This window comes from Embiotoca jacksoni, unplaced genomic scaffold (genome assembly GCF_022577435.1).
Source record: "Embiotoca jacksoni isolate LCO1_2020_lvr unplaced genomic scaffold, fEmbJac1.0.p SCAF_25, whole genome shotgun sequence".
Classification (NCBI taxonomy): domain Eukaryota; kingdom Metazoa; phylum Chordata; class Actinopteri; family Embiotocidae; genus Embiotoca; species Embiotoca jacksoni.
In genome coordinates, this window is record NW_027185376.1 from 1736369 (window position 1) to 1756175 (window position 19807).

General features: G+C 41.6%; 1 protein-coding gene across 1 annotated transcript in view; it reads right to left on the bottom strand.

Moving 5' to 3' along the window:
• lmbr1 (limb development membrane protein 1) overlaps positions 1-19807 on the bottom strand; it is a 34191-nt gene that overhangs the window by 11418 nt on the left and 2966 nt on the right. Inside the window, exons 2-12 of the mRNA XM_069159528.1 lie at positions 19278-19350; positions 17945-17984; positions 15912-16051; positions 14889-14992; positions 7050-7176; positions 6543-6611; positions 6337-6401; positions 5948-6020; positions 1822-1911; positions 649-725; positions 74-151 (exon numbers count right to left, since the gene is read on the bottom strand). Coding sequence (XP_069015629.1) covers positions 74-151; positions 649-725; positions 1822-1911; positions 5948-6020; positions 6337-6401; positions 6543-6611; positions 7050-7176; positions 14889-14992; positions 15912-16051; positions 17945-17984; positions 19278-19350 — 936 coding nt within the window. The remainder of the gene's footprint in view (positions 1-73; positions 152-648; positions 726-1821; positions 1912-5947; positions 6021-6336; positions 6402-6542; positions 6612-7049; positions 7177-14888; positions 14993-15911; positions 16052-17944; positions 17985-19277; positions 19351-19807) is intronic.

Below are 19807 nucleotides of genomic sequence, written 5' to 3' on the forward strand. Positions count from 1 at the left end.
GTGTGTGTGTGTGTGCGTGTGCGTGTGTGTGTGTGCGATCTCAAAATGTGCTTCGGTTAGAGAGAAGGCTTACTGTGGATCCCTTGGGCATGGCGGTCTCATCCACTAGAAGGTAGAGGATATTCAGGGCCACCATAAGAACTGAGATTGTCTGCAGACACAGAGGAAGATAAAGATTTGTTTACACATGGTATAATTATAAAAAAAGATGGATCAAATCTTCCCAAGTATCCGGCATCATGATATAATTGAATCGCAGGGGCCTCGCTGATCCCTAAGTATGGTAATGCATAATAACTATCTTGTGATTGTAAACCGTTCCAGCGTTAAGCTTCTGAAAACCTCAACAATGTGGGGGTTGTTTGATGCACGTGCCATGCCTCGCACATGGCCTTTCTGCGTTATCCAACAGTATCAGACGACGTAAACAGCAGTCCCACACTGTAATTTTTGGAAAATCACAGTTGTTGCAGGTGTCTTTCCAGCATCGTCTTAAACAGCTATTAAACAAAAGTAGTTTCCCCACCCAGACTCTGTGGGAAATGATGCGTCTTGAGGAACGGTGTTAGTCCCGGTGGCCACCAGCCAGGCTGTATACGCCGTGAGTAAACAGTTTGGGCTTAATGATAGGTCAGTCTCAGCACTCACCGTTCCTGTGAGCAGGCTCAGCATCACTATGGGATACAACAAGTTCTTCTCCCATCCTGATGCTTTCTTCCGTCTCTCTGCGAGTAAACGAGAGGGCAACAAAGAGCGAGGTTATTCACCTTAAGAAATATATGGACAACAAACGCGTCAGAGACCAAATTTAATGACGAACTGAACTCCTCTGTTACAAACCACTTTCCACCGCTGGTTAATTAATGTGTTCATCAAAGACAACTAATGAAACCACAAGCCCTCTGGGTGTATTTACAGGGTTAGTACAGCTTGGTTTGGTAAAACATATCGTGAGTGTGTGTACCTAACACTATCTCACTTCTCATCGCAACCACCCCAGCTCCAGGTGATATACACTTCATAACCTTCAAAAACTCTGCTCTTCCTCTTTAATTAGCTGCACTCATCATTCCCTTAATTAGTGGAAACAATAATAAATCCTGGATAAAAAGAAATGCGACAAAATGAATCTGTGATTTATATTTTGGTTACAGTGTGTGTGAGCGTGTGTGGTGGGCAACTAATGCGTCTCATTTTTCCAAGCCAGATGAAACATTTCAATTTTATATCTTCCTCGTATTTCAACAACTCATCAGTCATGTTTGTAGACACTGCTGACAGCCCGTGGACCACATGCACTACATCTTCTAGACATCCACTGTCCTCGCACAATGTGTATGTGACTGCCCTCTAGTCTTTGCCATATTGACTTTCTTTCTCTATTTCCAACCTTGTTAGTCTTCCGTATTCTCAAAGTGCATCCACCCTGCCTGCCCGAGAAGTTTGCCAAGTGCACTTTATATGCACCATCCTTCTAAATTAATGACATCACTAAAAGGCTTGCTACAATATAAAGTTTGCATCTTGTCCAATATCCTAAGTGCCTTTGTGCTTCACCCCCCCCCCCCCACCCCCCCGCCACCTCCCTCCACCCCACTCTGCTCCCCCAAAAGGCTCAGGCCTCGTTTATAATATCCTAAAATGGTTGGAAAATTATCAGGCAGTTCTGGTCCAAGTCCAAATTAAAAAATTAAGGCAGATGAAGAGAAAGCGGCTGCCTGTCAGCAATATGTAAAATCTTATCTTTGCCATATATTTCCACGGCAATTCAAGGTCTTAAGGCGAAATTCATCAGCCCCGTCACATAATACAAATACTTACCCAATTTATTCCTCTGATTTCTAATATTGTCCAATTCTTTGTTGAGATGGTGAGTGAAGCTTCCTCTGGTGTAAGTGTGTGAGGACGATCCTGTGGAGACACAAACAACTGAAGTGAATGAAATATCCTGAATGATCGAATCGGATGTTGTGTATGGCTGCAACCACGGTAACAATCGTAGTTATTATTGATTTATCTGCCAATAACGAATCAGTATTTAACTCTTATGTTTTTGCCAATCGACAGTTTAAAAAGGAAAAAGATCCAATTTAAATGGATAAAAAGCAGAAAAGAAAAAAGTTTGTCATGTCTGAAAAGCTTGAAAATTAAAACGTTTGGCTTTGATTAAACGACCTGAATGATAGTCCCTTAATAGCCGATTCATTTTTGTTTCAACCGTAATGTGGTTTCAAGCTCCACTCTTTTGCCATCTGATATTAAAACTGCATCTGCCGGACCATTTAAGAAACTTAATTAAGTTGCAAAACAAGACATTTCTCATCCCCTCAATACATGAAGAGGATGTCAACCTCTCACTGTATTTATCTCACCTCAGCATATGGTATTTGACTCCTCTTTATTAAGCAATCACATCAAAACAAGTTATCCAACTCAGAACATAACAATGTGATCTCAAACAAGTAAAAATAATCTCTTGTGTCAGGAGCTGTCTCGCACATGCCACAACTGGTTGAGTGGGCTGGATAAGACAGCAAGGGATTCTCCAGGAAAACCACAGGGCCAGCTCATTTAAGGCTAATTTATCTATTTTACTCTGTTTTCCTTCCAGCTTCACGAACTAGCACAGAGGCCCCTCGAAGCCAAAGTGGAAGAGTATCCATTTGCATCCCCTGGGGTGATTGGCAGATCAAGACCAATTAGTTCAGTGTTACACTGTTACTAGCGTGCAATAAAAATACCATCTTTCATCTTTGTTACAGGAGTGAAGGACCAATCACTTTGATCAGACCCTTTTCTTCCCTCTGTTATTATGACACGCCCTGTCTGGATGGGTTTAAGTAGGCAAGAGGAGGTGAGATAGCGAGGATAGAGCGAGAGGGTTAACGGTCGGTGTCTGTGCCCTCGCACATACCTGTCCCAGGATCTGAGCAGGGGAAAGTTTGAGCCCTCCGAGCAAATGCAGTCACAACACAACAGGAAATGTCACAGATAGTTCAACACCTCCGTTCCTCCATAGACAAACTGAACACTTTGCCTCAGGGGAGCCAAATCTACTCAGCCACAAGTGAACTAATCTATCACCTTAGTGCATAGCATATCCAAACACGGCATCACGCGTCACCAGGACAGATAAATCATTGCTGAAGTGGAAAACAGGTTCTCATACAGGCACAAAAAAAAATAAAAAAAATAAATCATAGATCATAGATCATAGATCAAACTGAAAACAAGGGACAATATCATCGCTTGTTCAATGAAGTAAAGGGAAATGGTGAGAATTTCAACTGCAGTATCTTCAATGACATCACTCCAAGCTGAAGTTAAATATATCCTTGTTCTCCTTCTGCTGGCAGCACCAAGTAAAAGACTGAGTTACAGCAAGGCAGAGATGCTGAGTGAGGCTTCTGGCAGCCAGGAAAGCCTAGAGTAATTCAACATATCCTCTCCAACCTTCTCCAGTCAGAAAATTACCTCATCCACAAATATGCAAAACACCATGCTGAGACAACAGAGGCACCGGCAAGGTCATTGTGCCGCATAGCATCTGGACGAGCGCTCCGTTGCTCCGCTTTCAGCAGATCGGGGTCTTGAGGGGAGAGTCTGTACAAGTGTGTGCATCGCATTGCTCGTACTGCAGCAAAGTATATTTATGTACTGCTGCCAGCTTAACTGTTGAAGTCATATATAACACGGGCCAATTTACGCCGACAGCCTAAACGCTTTCAGGCACGAGTACAAGTTTCCTCCAGCAGGGAGGATTCATCTCAAATATACATGATCTTAAGTAGCTGCCACGTCTTAAAATTAGGATCCCACAGTTTTCTCTCTGTATGATTTCGATACTTTTAACTTTTGTGTCGGCAAATACCGACCACAGATTGAGATCCAATTTTATGTGGCGTAACACGATTCCAGGGATTGACGTGGAACTTAACAACTGAACTGAGAGCCTTCTTTGACTAAAGCAATGCGACCTATAGTGGAAACAGGATATTTTACAAATTGGCAAACTGTGGCTTTATCATGTCAAGAAAAATAGCTTGTTTCGTTAGTGAAATCAGGATTGGCACAGATATCAATAAACTGCATCAGATCAGTGCATCCCTACCAATAAATGATGCTGTTTATGACCTGGTGCATCATTACTCTTATGACGCATTCACTTGAAACTGAGTTCTGAGCAGCAGTAAAGAGACACCGTGTACCTGATCAGAAACTGGTAAAAAAAATAAAATAATAATAACATAATTAATTTATTGACAAATTGTTGCCGCTCTAATAACCAATAACCTACTCTGTCTGGTAGATTTACAAATTTAGTATTTTTTTGATTTCATAAGACTTAATACAGGAAGGGTGTGTAGTGTGCAAATGAGTTTCCCGTAAGTTAAGTATCCGTAGCTTTTCTGGACATTTTCAGGGCATGTCTCTAAATATTTCACTTATCAGGCTCGTCGTGCTCTTTACCAGGAAAGCAAACCCACACGGCTAATGAGCCCGTTTAGACCATAATGCACTGATCCGCAAGATTTAAACTCTCAACATGTCATTGCAAATAGCCAATTGCATGTGGAGGGAGGACAACAAAGGTCCAGACAAGTAAATAAACATAAATGCATCAACTGATGAGGCTCAACAGTCCACATCTACAAACACAAACTGGGTTTCAGGGAAATGTTTTAGAGAAGCTTGATGCAGAGCGGACACAGGTGAAGCAAGGAGACAACATTTGTCGTCCCTGGAGTGTGTCCTGTGAACTGTTCCTGAACTGCCTTCCACTTAATGCTCTCAGCAGATCAAAGGAACACCAGTCGAGCCTTCAGTGTCACCTACGTATGAGCATGAACAATGAGTATTTGCATGTGCATACAGCATGTGCATGAAAACATTCACGATGGTTTAACCTCCGCTGAACAACTCGCCTCTAATTCCCACCTCTTTAAACAGGAAAAAATGAACTGCAGCTTGGCCTCGGTGGGTGCACACATGGAGAAGTTGACCACTGTTATTTTTTTTTATTTTTTTTTGCCTCACAGTGACTTGTAAAGATCAAACAGTAGATGAAGATGATGAGGAACAGATTACAATTATTCAATCTCTTAGTTCAAAGCAGGGCCGTGTGGAAGGAGGCCGAAGAATCTGTACGCATTGGTGGCAGTCTATGGAGGTGGCCGGTGTAGCATTCGAAAACATGCGTTATCGGGGAGTGATCTCTCTTACCTCCCTGGTTTGAAAGGACGCACGTCCTCTTCATTTACTCGCATCTGTACACTTGGTTTCGTGCTTGAGTTAATATTAAAGTAGGTTTTGGAAGCTGGCCGAAATACTTCCTGCTTTTTTAGATTATTCAACGTCAAACAAGGAATTTGGGAACACAGAGGGCCGGTCATCAAAAGGAAATGCAGGCTAAAAAAATAATGTCTTCACCATCCTTAAACTCTTGAAACTTTCATCTTGTGCCCCAAAGAGGCCCTGTTCATCTTTCAGAGGTCGTTGAAAAAAGTTGCTGCTCTTTAATGTCCGCAGCACAGAGCCAAAAGTTTGTGTGAAAGATTTAATTTCCATCCCATTAAACAGGCTTCGATTCCAGGCCTGACATGAAATGAAGCAATCATTTCGCCGGCAGTGACGGTGGAACTGGACCGTCTTAAATGGATCCTCAGGAAAAACTTGCTAAACATGAAATATGGCTGCTGCTTTGGCCTTTAGCCGAAAGTTATGATAGTAAGACCGTGTTAGGGAACAAGCCAGTGTGTCAAGTGAGTGTGAATTTTTGTGAATGTCCGTCTGTGTGCGTGTGCGTGTGCGTGTGCGTGTGCGTGCGCGCGCCTGGCTAAATTTTCAATGCTAATTGATTCCAGTGTGGCCTGCTCCATCACACCCAATAGGGCAGCCAGCCCCTCCCCTCCCCTATAATGTGCCAACACGTCTCCCACAGACATACCGTTTAATCTCCTCTGAAGGGCTTCCTCCTGCAAATGGATGCAGTAAATCTGCTCATCCAGGTCCTCGAGGATCTGAAGGGGAGGGAGCAGAGAGTAGGAAGAGTTAAAATGGGTTATAATTAGGCCCAAAGTGGGACTGGAGCGATGGCAGATGGGAGGATGAGTTGGTGATGTATTTGTAGTCCTCTGTCGTGCATTTAAATGGTCGACTGAGACATCTTTACGAACGGAGGAGCAAAGTGGCTTCAGGTCGGACGCTGTTAAAGTTCAAGCCTGTAGACTTTCAGAATAATTCAAGAGCTTTAAAAATCGGAATGAAAAACTGTTCATTAAACGTTTAACACTTATAAATCAACCATGTAAACACTTCATACAAGTGATTACTTACAGTTGGCTTCACCAGTAACTGGCCCATGACGGTGAACATCCTGGACAATCCCACGGGAGTACACACTACATAGAAGACAGGAAACAGCATGATCAGCTTGTGTGTTTAGCCACAATGAAGCAAACTGACTGAGGGTAGTTTAACACCATAACAGCCATGATAATCTGTTTGCTTCAGTGAGTATGGGATTAAATTAAATGGTTTACTTAGTAAAAGCAGTCCTCCCATCAGAGATATACAGGAATAGAGGTACGGTAGGTAGAATTCCCAAAGATCTACAGAAAAGAAAAGAAAAAAGTGTCATTCAGCAAAACATGGACTTTGGAATAGTTTAACATTTTGGTAAATACTATAAATTGTTCCTGTATGCAACTACAGGAAAAAAAAAAAAATACTTTTTTTAACATTTGAATTTGTTAAGAGGATTAACAGTCAGGATTGAATGTGTTGATTATGATCTTTAGAGGTGCTAACAAGTATATTTTTGAACTTCAATGATGAGTGAAGCTTCAGTGTCCTATTCCAGCTTCCACGCTATGCTAACTAGCTCACGGCTGAAGTTTTACAGTTACTGCACAGACATGAGTGGTATCATTTTTCTCATCCAACACTCCAAAAGTGAACATGTATTTCCCACATTGTAAAACTATTCATTTGAAAATACAACAAGAGATTTAGAATCACAAATGAAGCAGAATCTTTCAGAAACGTACCGTACAACGACTCCATACTGGCCGCATCATTGTCAATGAGGGCTGACGCCACCCACACAATTCCCAGAATGAGCAGAGCCAGCAGGAAGAGCATCACAAAGGTCTCCAAAATCCGTGCCCTGATGCCCTGATGGAAAACAAAGAAGTCAGTTAACAAAACGCTTCCAATTCAAGTTCAAATTTCTATCACGACAAGTCCAACTTTGATTTAAGTAGGTTTACATCCAAAATGAAACAACTATGCGCAATATAAAGCCGCTTTGTTGAATGTAGTGACCAAATTGCCAGGATTCAAAAGTCATGTTTCTTGGGCAGCTGCGTGTTGCTTCAATATTTGTTTACGAAAAAAAACACAAGGCTCGGAGTTGATGAGAGTGATGCCATTTGGACTGAGTGAAAAGGTCCCGTTGCAGGTGAAGGAGATCACAGTCTATCAGAGAAATATCAAAAGTATTTGGTTTGTCACTGCATTACACTTGCTGAATACCAAACTCAAGTCAGACCAATCCTACAAAAAAAAAAAACAACCAAGAGCTGAATGTAGCTGCAGTGAAAGCACGACCGGGGAAGACATGACACACCTGATCTGTCCAAGACTTCAGTCACTCGTTGACCGCAAATTGTTTTCTCCGTGATGGTTTATTCATGTCAATCTGTCCACTTACTTTTTAACCGCTAAACTTAGGGCACTATGTGTAAAATGTACAGCACCTCCCGCACAGTTCCTTCTAAATTGATGTAAACCTACTCAAAATAAAGCTGACACTCAGCTTTCATTCTTTAATTTCAAATGTAATGTACTAGAGCACAGAACTTAAAGAAATAACGTTTAACCATCCAATACTTGATATGGTCTGGACTGCACATAAATTATTTTTTTTTAAAAACGAGTAGAAGGTATTCCTTACATTTCAAAACCAATTTTAAACACCAAACAAGATTCTTTTTTTTTTTTTTTTTTTTACAAGTAGTTACCTTCCTCCCCCCATCCTGCCTCACTCGTACTAAACAGCATCATTTCCATTCACAGCACACAAAGATGACATAAACGCTCCCATGGATTCCTGTGTAAAACAGCTCTTTTATATACACATATTGTGGTCTATAAAATCGGTCTAACGGGCGCTGGTGGTGGCAGAGGTGAAATTAAAAAAAGAGGATGGGGGGTGTGTGTGTGTGTGTGTGTGTGTGTGTGTGTGTGTGTTGGGGCGGGCGGGGGTGCTGTAAGGAGCATGAAGCCTGGCTGGGTCAGCTACTGTCTGCGATCAAGAGCAGACCTCCCATCTGGGGCCGATTAGGAGCTCCCTTAGCACCACGGTCATGTCCTGGCCCGCGCAGACGAGAGGGTTTTGGGGTAATTTGGGTTTTCCGGGTCACAAACTGCTGAGTGGTTAATAAAGTCCTCCTCTACCTGTTCACACAGTTTCCATAACCTCCCACCCCCTCCCCGCCAGTCGGAGAGCCGAATTGCCTTGCACTGTAAGATAGATAGGCGCTCTCATACACATGGTAGGTAGGCTACCAGGCGCGGGATAACAAGGGGGCGCTCTGCTTTTCGGAGCGCTGTTTAAATTGGGTACATATGAGCAATTTGTTACCAGCTAACATAATGGCTCTGTGGTTGCTGTTCAGTATTTGCCAACAGGTACATGAAGGGGGTTTCCCTTTGAAAGTTGCCCCTGTTAATCATTAGGCCGCTTTATAAAGTGGAAATGGTTTTAATTCTGGAGATTAAATCAAACAAGTCTCAGTTCTTAGTTCCTCGGCACCATTGGAAACCACCTGTCCTTCCGCAGCTGCATTTCAAGTCTTTACATTAGTAGTCCTGTATAACTCTCTCAAGCTCTTTTACGATACGCTGTTGTATATGTATGCATGACTCACAGATATATTTGATCATTTGAATGTCTACACACTGTCACTGACCTATTCAGTCTACAGTAATATTTTCAGTTTATTCCCAGATTTTATTCACTGTCAGCGGTGAAAATCCCCTCTAGCATCCTTTTGCTATCCTCTTCCAATCTTATTCTGGAAAAGCCTCAGTGAGTGAGTGTAGAATTTTCTAGCACTGCATAAAGGGAAGTGGGCAGGGTCTGGAGTGCCCCAGTGTGGCCGAGGTGGACACTGCAGCCATTGACAGGTAACGTTAGAGGGGGTAGAACCTTTAGTCAGCATGAAATAAAACCGAAAAAAATCAGAGTGAAATATTATGGATAAATACATAACATTAACAGAAACATCACACTGGTAACATAAGATAAGGGAGCCGTGTGTGCGTATTTGCTGTTACGCCATAAACCAACGATGAATGTACCACTCAATGCAGAACAACGCACAAGAAATGAATCCACGGATCTGCCATAGACGTGAATTTTGCTGACTGTCTCGTGCTCTTATGTACACCCGCAGACCCGGACTGTATTAGCAGGATGCTGCAATCAAGCATCTCGCAGCCCAGTTCAACCGGGCAGTGTGTGTGTGTGTGTGTGGGGGGGGGGGGGGGGGGGGGGGGGCACTCAACCCCACCGAATACAGGAGATGGAAGGAGGAGAGAGAGAGAGAGAGAGAGAGAGAAATGAAGAGAGGGAACCACAGAGAGAGACTGGTGGAGGAGAGGAGTCGACGTCTGAGCGCATCTCGTTCCCCAGAGGTAAGAGAGGTGAGAGAGGAATGCTTTCAGGGACTTCAGCCACGTCCCACACGCGCTCTCTTAAGGATGCATCAGGACGAGCAGAACCCGCAGGCAGGACGCGCGTCCGCTCAAGCGCACCAGTCCACCTTAACAAGCTGCCCATGCTATGCCGAAGGTGTATTCCCTTTAGATAGGTCTCTCAATCATTTATAAGACTCAAATCATTACCCATTCAGATCATTTAGGGCAAAGGCAATGCTTGTCACCTCCCTTACTACCCATCCCCGGTTCTTCCCTTGCTCGGAGAAAATGGCGGCACGGCGGTTAGCGCCGTTTCCCAACAGCGAGAAGGCCCCGGGGTCGAACCCCCTTCCCAGCCGTCCCAGTTTCCGTGTGGAGTTTCTCCCCGGATTCAAAAGACGCGTTCGGGTTAATACTCCCGTCGCTAACCCCGACCAAAGCACTGGCAAAGGAACCCTGAGTGTCGCAGTGTGCGTCTTGCCCACTGCTCCTGCGTGCAGAGGATGATCCACGTGGATCAATAGAATCATTCAAAACAGTACGCTTCAAAAACAGGACAGAACAATCCACGGTGTCAGACCCGATTTGGCTAAACAAGAGAAAGAGGACACTGAACTGCGAGGCCTGATTAGTTCCATTGATCCGTTCACATGCATGACATTGCACATTGAAAGTTCCGTCTGCATGTAATCTCGCAGTGGAAACGTTTAGCTTTTTCTTCCTCAGCACGAAAGGTAAGAAAACAGCTATAGTTTAAAAATAGGAAAATTCAACGATGTCATCATCGCTGATCAAAGATAAAATTGTCAACTGGTGAAGGGAGAGAGTTAGAGAGAGCGAAAAAAAAAAAAAAAAAAGACCTGAGCCCTGGCATCCAGAGTGCCCGCTGAAAGTTTCTATTCTTGCCTTTCTAAATGTGTAACTACCTCTAAATATAGCAGCTCTGAAATATTCAGCATCCCCCGATCGTCACACCGACTTCGAGTGAGGGGCTGGTTAACGGCAGCTTTGTTCCTACAAGACTGGAGAGATTTCCAAGAAATGCGTGTAGTGGCCAGAGAGACAAGTAACTGCTTCATATGCAGCAGCAAACAAACACGCATGAATTCATGTGTACACGCACACACACACACACACACACACACGAGTAAATCAACCTTCAAATCCACCCAATTACACAAAGCCGCAGAGGGCCTGGAAACAGTTCACAAGCTTTTTTTTTCTTAGCTTGTGCTGCAGACAAACTAAAACACAAGCTGCCACTGTCTTTGATGTAGTGTTTCAACTGACTGAGTTCACCTCCGGAAGCCGAATGCAACGGCGGACAAGTGTGAGAGAGTGAGAGAAGATATTTGTGAAGGTGCAGGGCTGTTTAACAAAAAAACAAAAAAAAAAAAAAAAAAAGTGATTGAATCAGATATAAAGGAAGAGAGTTAGGTGACGCAGGAGCTTCCTAGTTGCTGCCATCAATCCGTAGCAGGTCAGCAGGTGGTGGCAGAGATCATCCCACGGACCATCCTTCTGCTCACTGTCAGGGACGTGTGCAACAAGGGCCAAGAGTGTAATAAGTGAGGAAGGGGGCAGGGTCCTTTTCACTCTGTAGCCAAAAAAAAAAAAAAAAAAAAATGACTGCCCTCTTTGCTAAAGACATGCCAGATGCTCAGGGACCTTATTAGCGAATCCTTCAACCAGTCGGCCACAGTGCAGGGACCGTGTCAAAGACAGAAAGCAGAGGAGAGGGACACTCCCCTGTAAAGCTGTACAATGAACTTCTAAAGACTCATAAGACTTCTTAATAAAGCCCCAATGACACAAGAGCATGGAAAATGATTGGCATCAAGTCGTATCGTTCGAACAACAACAAAAAATTGACAAGTCGATTACTGATTCCGATGAGTACTTTGTAGTTTAGTACTTTCAAATGTTTGGCGGTCTTAGCTGCCATCCTACAGTGACAACATCTTGTTTTGATTACAGAAAGTTGCCAGACTGATAAGTGTTCAAATAATAAATGACTGTTACCAAACTTTTCTCGAGCAAAAGTAGTCTCAACCTACACCGAGTAGCCCATCAACAAAATACTTTAAACTACTTAAAAGTCCTGTCAGTGAAATGGTGTAACTCAAGATTGATAGATGATATCTTGCAATAAAATTGGCAAAAACAACTAAAAGTCTGGTACGGAATCAGTTAAGTTTCACAACTTTTCACCTTAAAAAAAAACTGAGTCACGAGAGGAGGGGAAAATCTTGCCTCTTCTTTTTAAAATTCCCAGCTCAAACTAATATGTCGCCATGGTAACGAACATTGTAACAGGCGGCTTTAGGGAGACATTGTGACCTTAAAGGAAGGTATGTAAACACCACTTTATATTCTCCGGCTGGCCCTGCCCGAAAGAAGCCCTGGGAAAAATGTCTGCATGTGCAGGAGATTTGAAATAAATATCCAGGGCCCTATTGTGGAGCTCCAACAAAGAGGAGTATCTTAGTAACACCACACGGGTTTGCTCGGCGAGACGTTTTCTCTCCCCTCCTCCTCCTTTCCCTCCTCCTCCTCCACAATAAACACACTTCTCATCATCGGCGGGTTAGGGCTTAGGATGAGATTGATGAGGAGTTTCTTTAACTACCAGATGAAACCTGTTGGCCCTTTGCTGGGTCAGTCAGGGGGTCAGACTCGTTCCAACTCGTTTCAGGATCAAACACATTTCAATACTGAGGCTAAGACCGAAAGACTATTCACTGGGAAGCATAGTTTCCACAATTTATATGGTCTCTTCCCACAAAACCCGCGTTAAGGAATAAATTATTAGAAAATTTTGCATACAACTTACAATAATTGTAACTAACTCAGGCTCTGGTCTTAGCTGGAGTTAAAGAAACATCTGAAGGTAGTGCTACAATAGACCAAGCTAAAAATAGACCAGGAAGTTGTCACTGTCAACACTTTCTTACCTTGATCTAAATGTTTTTGAGTAAATATAGCTTCAAGATTTTATACTCATCATATGTAATTATTTGGATGATTTAAGTCCCGTGAAATAAATAGAAGACAGAACAAAGGCTGGTACTGATGTCTTCCCAGTCTTTGTTGGAACATTCTGATCATCTCAATAAGGATGACATGGATGGCTGTCATCATTACAATGCCATCGACTGGTAGTGGTGAGACAACTAAAACACAGCCAAGTGACATTAATGCTATATTGGGCTTTATAAAGCCTCCAAAGAACACGGTTGTATGCCAACGCTTTCAATATACCACAACAATTTAAAGTAGTATCTAGTATATTATTCATATGCGAGATGCAACAGCATAAACACACCACAGTAGAGAGGTCTCTAAATATGATCCGAACCTAAAAAGACCTTTAGTGGCGTCGGTGATGCAGCTCTTCTGCAAAGATTTGAGAACGCGGCAGTAAAGTGGGAGACATTTTACAGCAGCAAATAAAGCTGGATCATAACATCTGACATCAGGACCCTAAGTCACTCTGATACATCCACAATTTGGACAATTTGTTCCCCTATGAATCACTCAAGTGACAGAGCCGCTAAAGAGTTGAGCATAAAAAAAAAAAAAAAAAAAAAAAAAAAAAAACACATTAAGAAAAAAAATAACATCCACATTTCCATCTTTATTCTGTTGGCGTCTTTTAGTACATCGTCAAAAGTAAACACGGCCACATGAAAAGGCTGACTTACAATGTTAGTAGCGAAATTCATCATTCACTTCATTTCCGCAGTCAAAGAGACCTCGCAGTGCCATAACATAACATAACATAACATAACAGCCCAGGAGGTTAAAACGCCACATAAAACCTTATGACATTGTGGTCTAATGGTGTGATTGGATAAAGGGATAATATCACTTTTTTTTTTTTTTTTTTAAATCTCTGATCTGTATTTTACATTCTTCTTGCTGTCTGCTGTATGATTCACTCAGCAGGCAGCTCAGTTTTTTGGGTGAAACAGGAGTCCTCCCTTCCCTTCCCTTCCCCACCCCACCCCCCCACCCCTTCCTTAGCGCGCGCACACACACACACAATATATATACCTGAAAGTGCAGCTCAACACTGAACAGTGCTTCCTCCACACAAATTTATGGAAGCTACGTAGCAAGAAACAGTCTTGGTGAAATGAAAAAGAACAAAAAGGAGAAATGTGAAAGAGGCCCTCATCCTGCTTCCTACACATCAGGGCCTGCCCTCTACTGAAGAAATCCAACCGAAACAAATTAGTGGGCTGAGGAAGAAAAGAACTGGCTATACGCTACAGTACAGACTAATTTTTATGTGCTTTTGCCAGGAGGGACATAAACCAGAAAGGTTTCAAACTGTGACACAGGATAGAGGTGTATTAAAAGTAAATCTTTCCCCCTCCATTTTGCAAGGCTCTATTGTGCTGTCATGTTGCTGCGACTTTATGGACTTTTGGAACACGAGCCCCCCAGCCTTTTTTTTGGGGAGGGGTCGGAGGGGGGTAATCAATTAAACGAGGAAGTTCGCTGAGCCTTACAACTCGATTATTAGCCTGTCCTTTTGAAGTTTTATTTTAGGGGGCTGGGGAGGGGGTGACAAGGAATCAGGCTTTAAATCAGTGGGGCCGATGCAGCAGTGTTGAAGCGTTTGCAGCCTATGGCCTTATTGAAAGGGTTTGTCAGGATGTGGCACTGGGCGAAGACCAGATTCAGACTTTCATAGTTAATGAGCTTTCTGCGGTGGCAGTTGCGGTCAGTGGCGTGAGTCAGGGAGAGGGCAAGGACTCGGCACCTGCTGCTGCTGCTGCTGCTCTGGTTGTTAAGAGGAAACCTCTTGCAAAGCATTCAAATACACGAAAAGAGAGGAAAAACATCCCTTTCCAGACGGATTGTTTATTTGCCCCTCAGAGTAGAGCGTTATAAAACATCACGATGCAGTACTTCAAACTTTTGGTGATTTTTTTTTTTTTTGTGTGATTTTTTTAAGTTTGTTCCAGATTTTAAAAGCCCAGCAAATTGCCGAAATCATTTTGTGTAACTTCTAATGCTTTCTTGACAATAACCGGTCATCCTACAAACACAACAACACCGCACTACGAAAATCTTTTAAAAGAAAACAAACAATCATTAATATAAATACTCTACCAAACCCCTTAGGACAGTCGGAAAGTAACGGAAAACGAATAAAGACTGATGATTTGTACCTTTTTCGATCCTGCAAATCCCTCAGACTCCAAAAAGAAATAGGCAAAGGGCATCAGGACAAAGAGGCAAAGGTTGGAGAAGAGCGACACCAGGTTCCACAGACCTGCAGAAACAAAACATATGAGAGTACACAAATAATATATAATAAGTCATGTCTATGCTTCAAGTGACAATGTGACCATTTATTCAGGCTCATGATCCACAAACATGTTTTCCCATACTATTTTAAAGTAGCTCCTGCAGTGAGGTGCCAGCACAGGGTTATCTGTCAAGTGTCTTAATGGCTATTTCTAAATCACGGACTCTACTGCCACCTGGTGGACATTGGAACACTCAACAGCCTTATTAACAGAGTTGAGAATCAACACAGACTCTGCAGGAATGACAGAGAGAAAAAATGCACATGCTCTGATATGTATTGATACTGCAGATGAAACAGACTGAAATGGTTTGAGGTTATATTCAGGGAAACAAATTGGTTTCTTTCAACTACCAGCAGCTGTGGCTGGTGATTTATCCATTATCAAAAACTAAAAGAAGTCAACAAAATACATATGTAATATAGAATTTAAATATCTTATCATATTATATTCATTACTTGGCTTAATCACAGTTTGCACTCATTTAAAAAAAAATATTCTGGAGAATTAGGAACCCATGATACTTCAGCTCTAAAAAAAAAAAAGAAAAGAGCATCGTAATCTAATGTAATGTCAGTTGCAAAATGTTTCATGTTTGTGTTGTGCACATTCTTAAAAAAAAATTAAAAAAATTAAAAAAAAAATCAGTCAGCATGGACTTGTTGGAGTCCATTGCAATTTACAAACAATATGAATCAACACATCTACTGATTCTGACATTAACGAGTTAATTCTAATCAATGTTACTCCAAATATGTTGGAAGATGTTTACTTTCTTTCAGGAGCAGAACTATTTCGCAATCAGAAGACAAAGGTCAAGACATGGAGAGAAAATGTGTTTAAAAAATTAATAAACAGGCTTGCACTGTGAGTACCACTGACCGTGAATGAGGGAGCCATTGAGCCACTGAATGTAATAGTTTTTGGGGAAGGAGAGGAGGATCTCATTACTGATGATTGAGAAAGGCAGTAGGAAGACGGCACCACCCGACACTGCCAGGGTGAAGGTGCACAAGTACAATCTGCAAATGGCATCAGACACACGCACACACACACACACACACAAACAAGTGTTAGTGTTAGGACTGGTCAAGACAAAAAAAAAATAATACAGGCCAGTGCTTTTCCCAGCCCCAAAGAAAAACAAAATATTTGATTTCTGTTATTTACCTAATCTATGTGCACATCTACTGATTCTGACATTAAAGAGTTAATTCTAGTCAATGTTACTCCAAACATGTTGGAAGATGTTTACTTTCTTTGAGGAGCAGAAATATTTCGCAATCAGAAGACAGCTCGGTGTCAGAGTCTCTAATATGTTTACTACTGTCACTGATAGTGGCGCTAATTTCTGTCCTCTGCTCTCTGTTTCATACAGGGCTCAACGCCACACACACACACACACAGCGCAGCAAAGGAGAGGCAGGTGAATAACGTTACTCCAGTTGACAACAACTACACATTGCGTTAATGTAAGTGCATTCAAAGTGTGATATAACTGTAATAAAGGCCAACAAGATTAATTTGTCAATGGACAGACGCCGGACTCGAACATCTGAAATTCAGGTCAAAATATGTTTGTTTTTTTTGTTTTTTTTGTTTTAAAACGCACCCAACTTGAATCTGGTGACAGTAGCGAGAATGTTAACATTAAAAGTTCCGCTGCTGATCGTACTAGTAGCCCCGCCCCGCCCTGCTGAGACAACTGAAGCCCCCCCGACAGTCAGAGAGGCAATACTCGTGGCTCTGCAACACCAATATAGGCAAGGTTTGGAGCAAAATTACATATGTTTGTTTGTACCGGACTGCATGCTCTGTTATATTGCACTTATTTGGGTTAGCACAACTCCCCCTCCCTCCTCCCCAAAACGTCCACCTAGGGAAAACACAGCATGTAGAATATCAACATTTATTTCAAACAAGATTGAAGCCATTGCTTACATAATTACAAAAGCATTAATTCTGGATTACAGCCTATATTTCAAAAGAGTCACTTGCTTTACAGCAATTAATAGCCAACAGCAAGTGATAAATTTACTTATTTAGTGACAGTGACCACTTAAATAGCACCGGATTGCCAGCAGGCTCATGGCCAATCTGTATTCTTTTAAATCATCCTTCTACTCCTCACTTCATCCACCTCTGCCCCGGTCACGCAACAAAAGACACCGACTGGCTATTCTTCCGCAGCCTGCAATTTGTAGAGATGCAGAGGACGTGGCTGTCCACATTGGGCCCAGGGGAGTGACCATCTGCTCAGTGGGCTGCCACAAAGTCACCACTTCACCCTATCACTGAAGAAGCTTGTTAGTCTGAAACGCTTTCTGTTATCATGCAGGACCCTCAGGTGACATTTTCCCCGACTGGAACTAAACAGCTGTCATGCTCTCAGTGGGATGTGTAATTCTGCACGGACTGGAGTGGCATGTGATACGAGTTCTATCTAATGAAGCCATCTGTAGCACATTCAGAGTGTTAAGAAGGAAACTAGTTTAATGTTGTTGTTTTTTTCAACTCATGTAATTGGTTATTAGTGATAGTGCTGCAACTACTATTTGTACTAATTATTTTCATTATCAGTTCATCTTCAGATTTTTTTGTAATTTTTTTTTATAGATGAATCTATTTCTTGTTTGGATGAGAGTATGTGAAAATATAGTGAAAACAAAACGGCAACGTCTTGGACCCAGGGAATCAAAATAGCTGTAGATTAATTTTCAGTTGATTATCTAATTGATTAATTATTGTAATGAGTAAAATTCCAATTGAGTTATTTTGAACCTATTGTATTTTATCCCTTTTTTCCATCCTCAAACAGCTGACTAAGGTCCTCTCCCTATCTTTGCTTACATATGCTAATTTCTAAATAACATCAATCTGGAAAAAAAGAATGAACTCAAGTGACCATCACTCACGATATTCTGTTGACGACAGCATCTTCATCCTCATGGTCATCTGCAAAGATAACAAAACCACTTCAATCAAAGGTTAGGATGCTGAGTAACCCTACGAGTCATATAAGGCCCACATTTGTATACATCACATAATATTCAAAACAAAAAGAACACTGCATTGACTTTTGTTGTTGTTGAAGACCAGTCAAATATTGATATTTTCTACCTGCATCAGCCGATACCAACATGCATTACTGATTGTCTTGACAACAATGTAAACCATGACGTCTTCATTCCCCTAATTATTCCTTTAAAATGTCTGTTTTACAATAGGCCGAAATTCATTAGAACAATTAATATCCAACCTATGCTTATGATACGTTTTACAATCCATAAAGCAGTTTATCTCTTATTGTATTGTCTATAACAAAAGAAATGTATGTAGCAGAGAAAATATTTAAGTCCAAAATTAGAGAAAATTCTAAAAGATACATAAAGCAAATATTAGCTTTGAATAAATTAGACTGAATATTGTATCCTACATTATATATCACAATTACTTTGCACTGTAAGCAAAAACCTTAGGCTATCAAACCACTGGGCGTGAGGAAGAGCAGCCTAGTTTTCTCCTGTTCAAATCTCCAGAGGGGATTTCTGGTGCAAAGTGGTCTACTTCCAAAATGAGACGAGGGAAACCTGGTTGACCTGGACGTACTATATTTGTCCTGTGAAGATGGGGTACAGTTCATAACGTCTTACCGGGCTCCTTTGTTTTCTTACCCATTTTTTTTTTCCTTATTAAATCAGGTCAGGTATTTAATTGCATCAATTTTTACCTGCTGCAGCTCAAATGCTGAGTCAGAGATAATACAGAAGAGGGAAAAAAAATAACCCTCTTGTTAAATAGTCAGTCTTTGCTTGACTCATCATTGTTTGGTTAAAATTCCACAGGACAGGCAATGTCACTATGAACCTAATAGTTTTAATGTGATCAATTGTATTCCTGTTGCGCGCCACAACCCCTAAAGCAATTTGGTTTGGATACAGGTCAAGTTGACACAAAACTCCCTGTGGCAGATTGCTCTGCAGTCATGGGTGTGGTATCTCACGCACACACCTAAAGCCTTCTTGGCCATGTCTTCCTTTCAGCCTAAACACAATGAAGGCCTCTGTCTGTGAGCAAACACGGCATAAACAGAGGCATAACCAAATCTCCGCTGTGAAAACAGATCCACCACGGACGTGTTCCGGCTGTTTAAGTGTTACAGATGCTTTAAGACAAGTCGTGGTTTCACGGAGACAGTCTGATTACTGTTCCCACTGAGGGAGAGATCCTATTTTACAAAACACTTACCAGTCTTCCGCTTGTATCTGGTTATAATGCAGTAGGACACAATGTAGAGGACAGCAAACAGGAGGAAGCAAATCTGAAACGACAACATAAGAATCTCAATACAGGATTTATTATGACCTGGGGGTGAATCGGCACATTAGCAATACTGTATCTGCAGTTTTCTCTGCATATTAAAATTCCCATAGCCATCGTCATCTTAAAATGTCCAACAGTCCAAAAGCAAATACATATTGGTTAAGAAAAACAAAAAACATTTATCTTTGAAGAACTGAAACCTGTAAGTTCTTTCTGTTCTTACTTTTTTTTTTTTTTTTTTTTTTTTTAAATGTCACTTGAACAATTACCTGAAACCTGAGTGTTTAAATTCTAATGTGACTGAACGAACTTTATAATGGTGTGCTGTTCCAAAATATCTGTACATGTGGTTTATTACAGTTACAAGGTTTATAATAAACATCAAATTATTTGTATTTTTCCCTCACTTGCTGCACAAATCCGTACTAAGCAGTTCAATATGACTCCTTTACTGT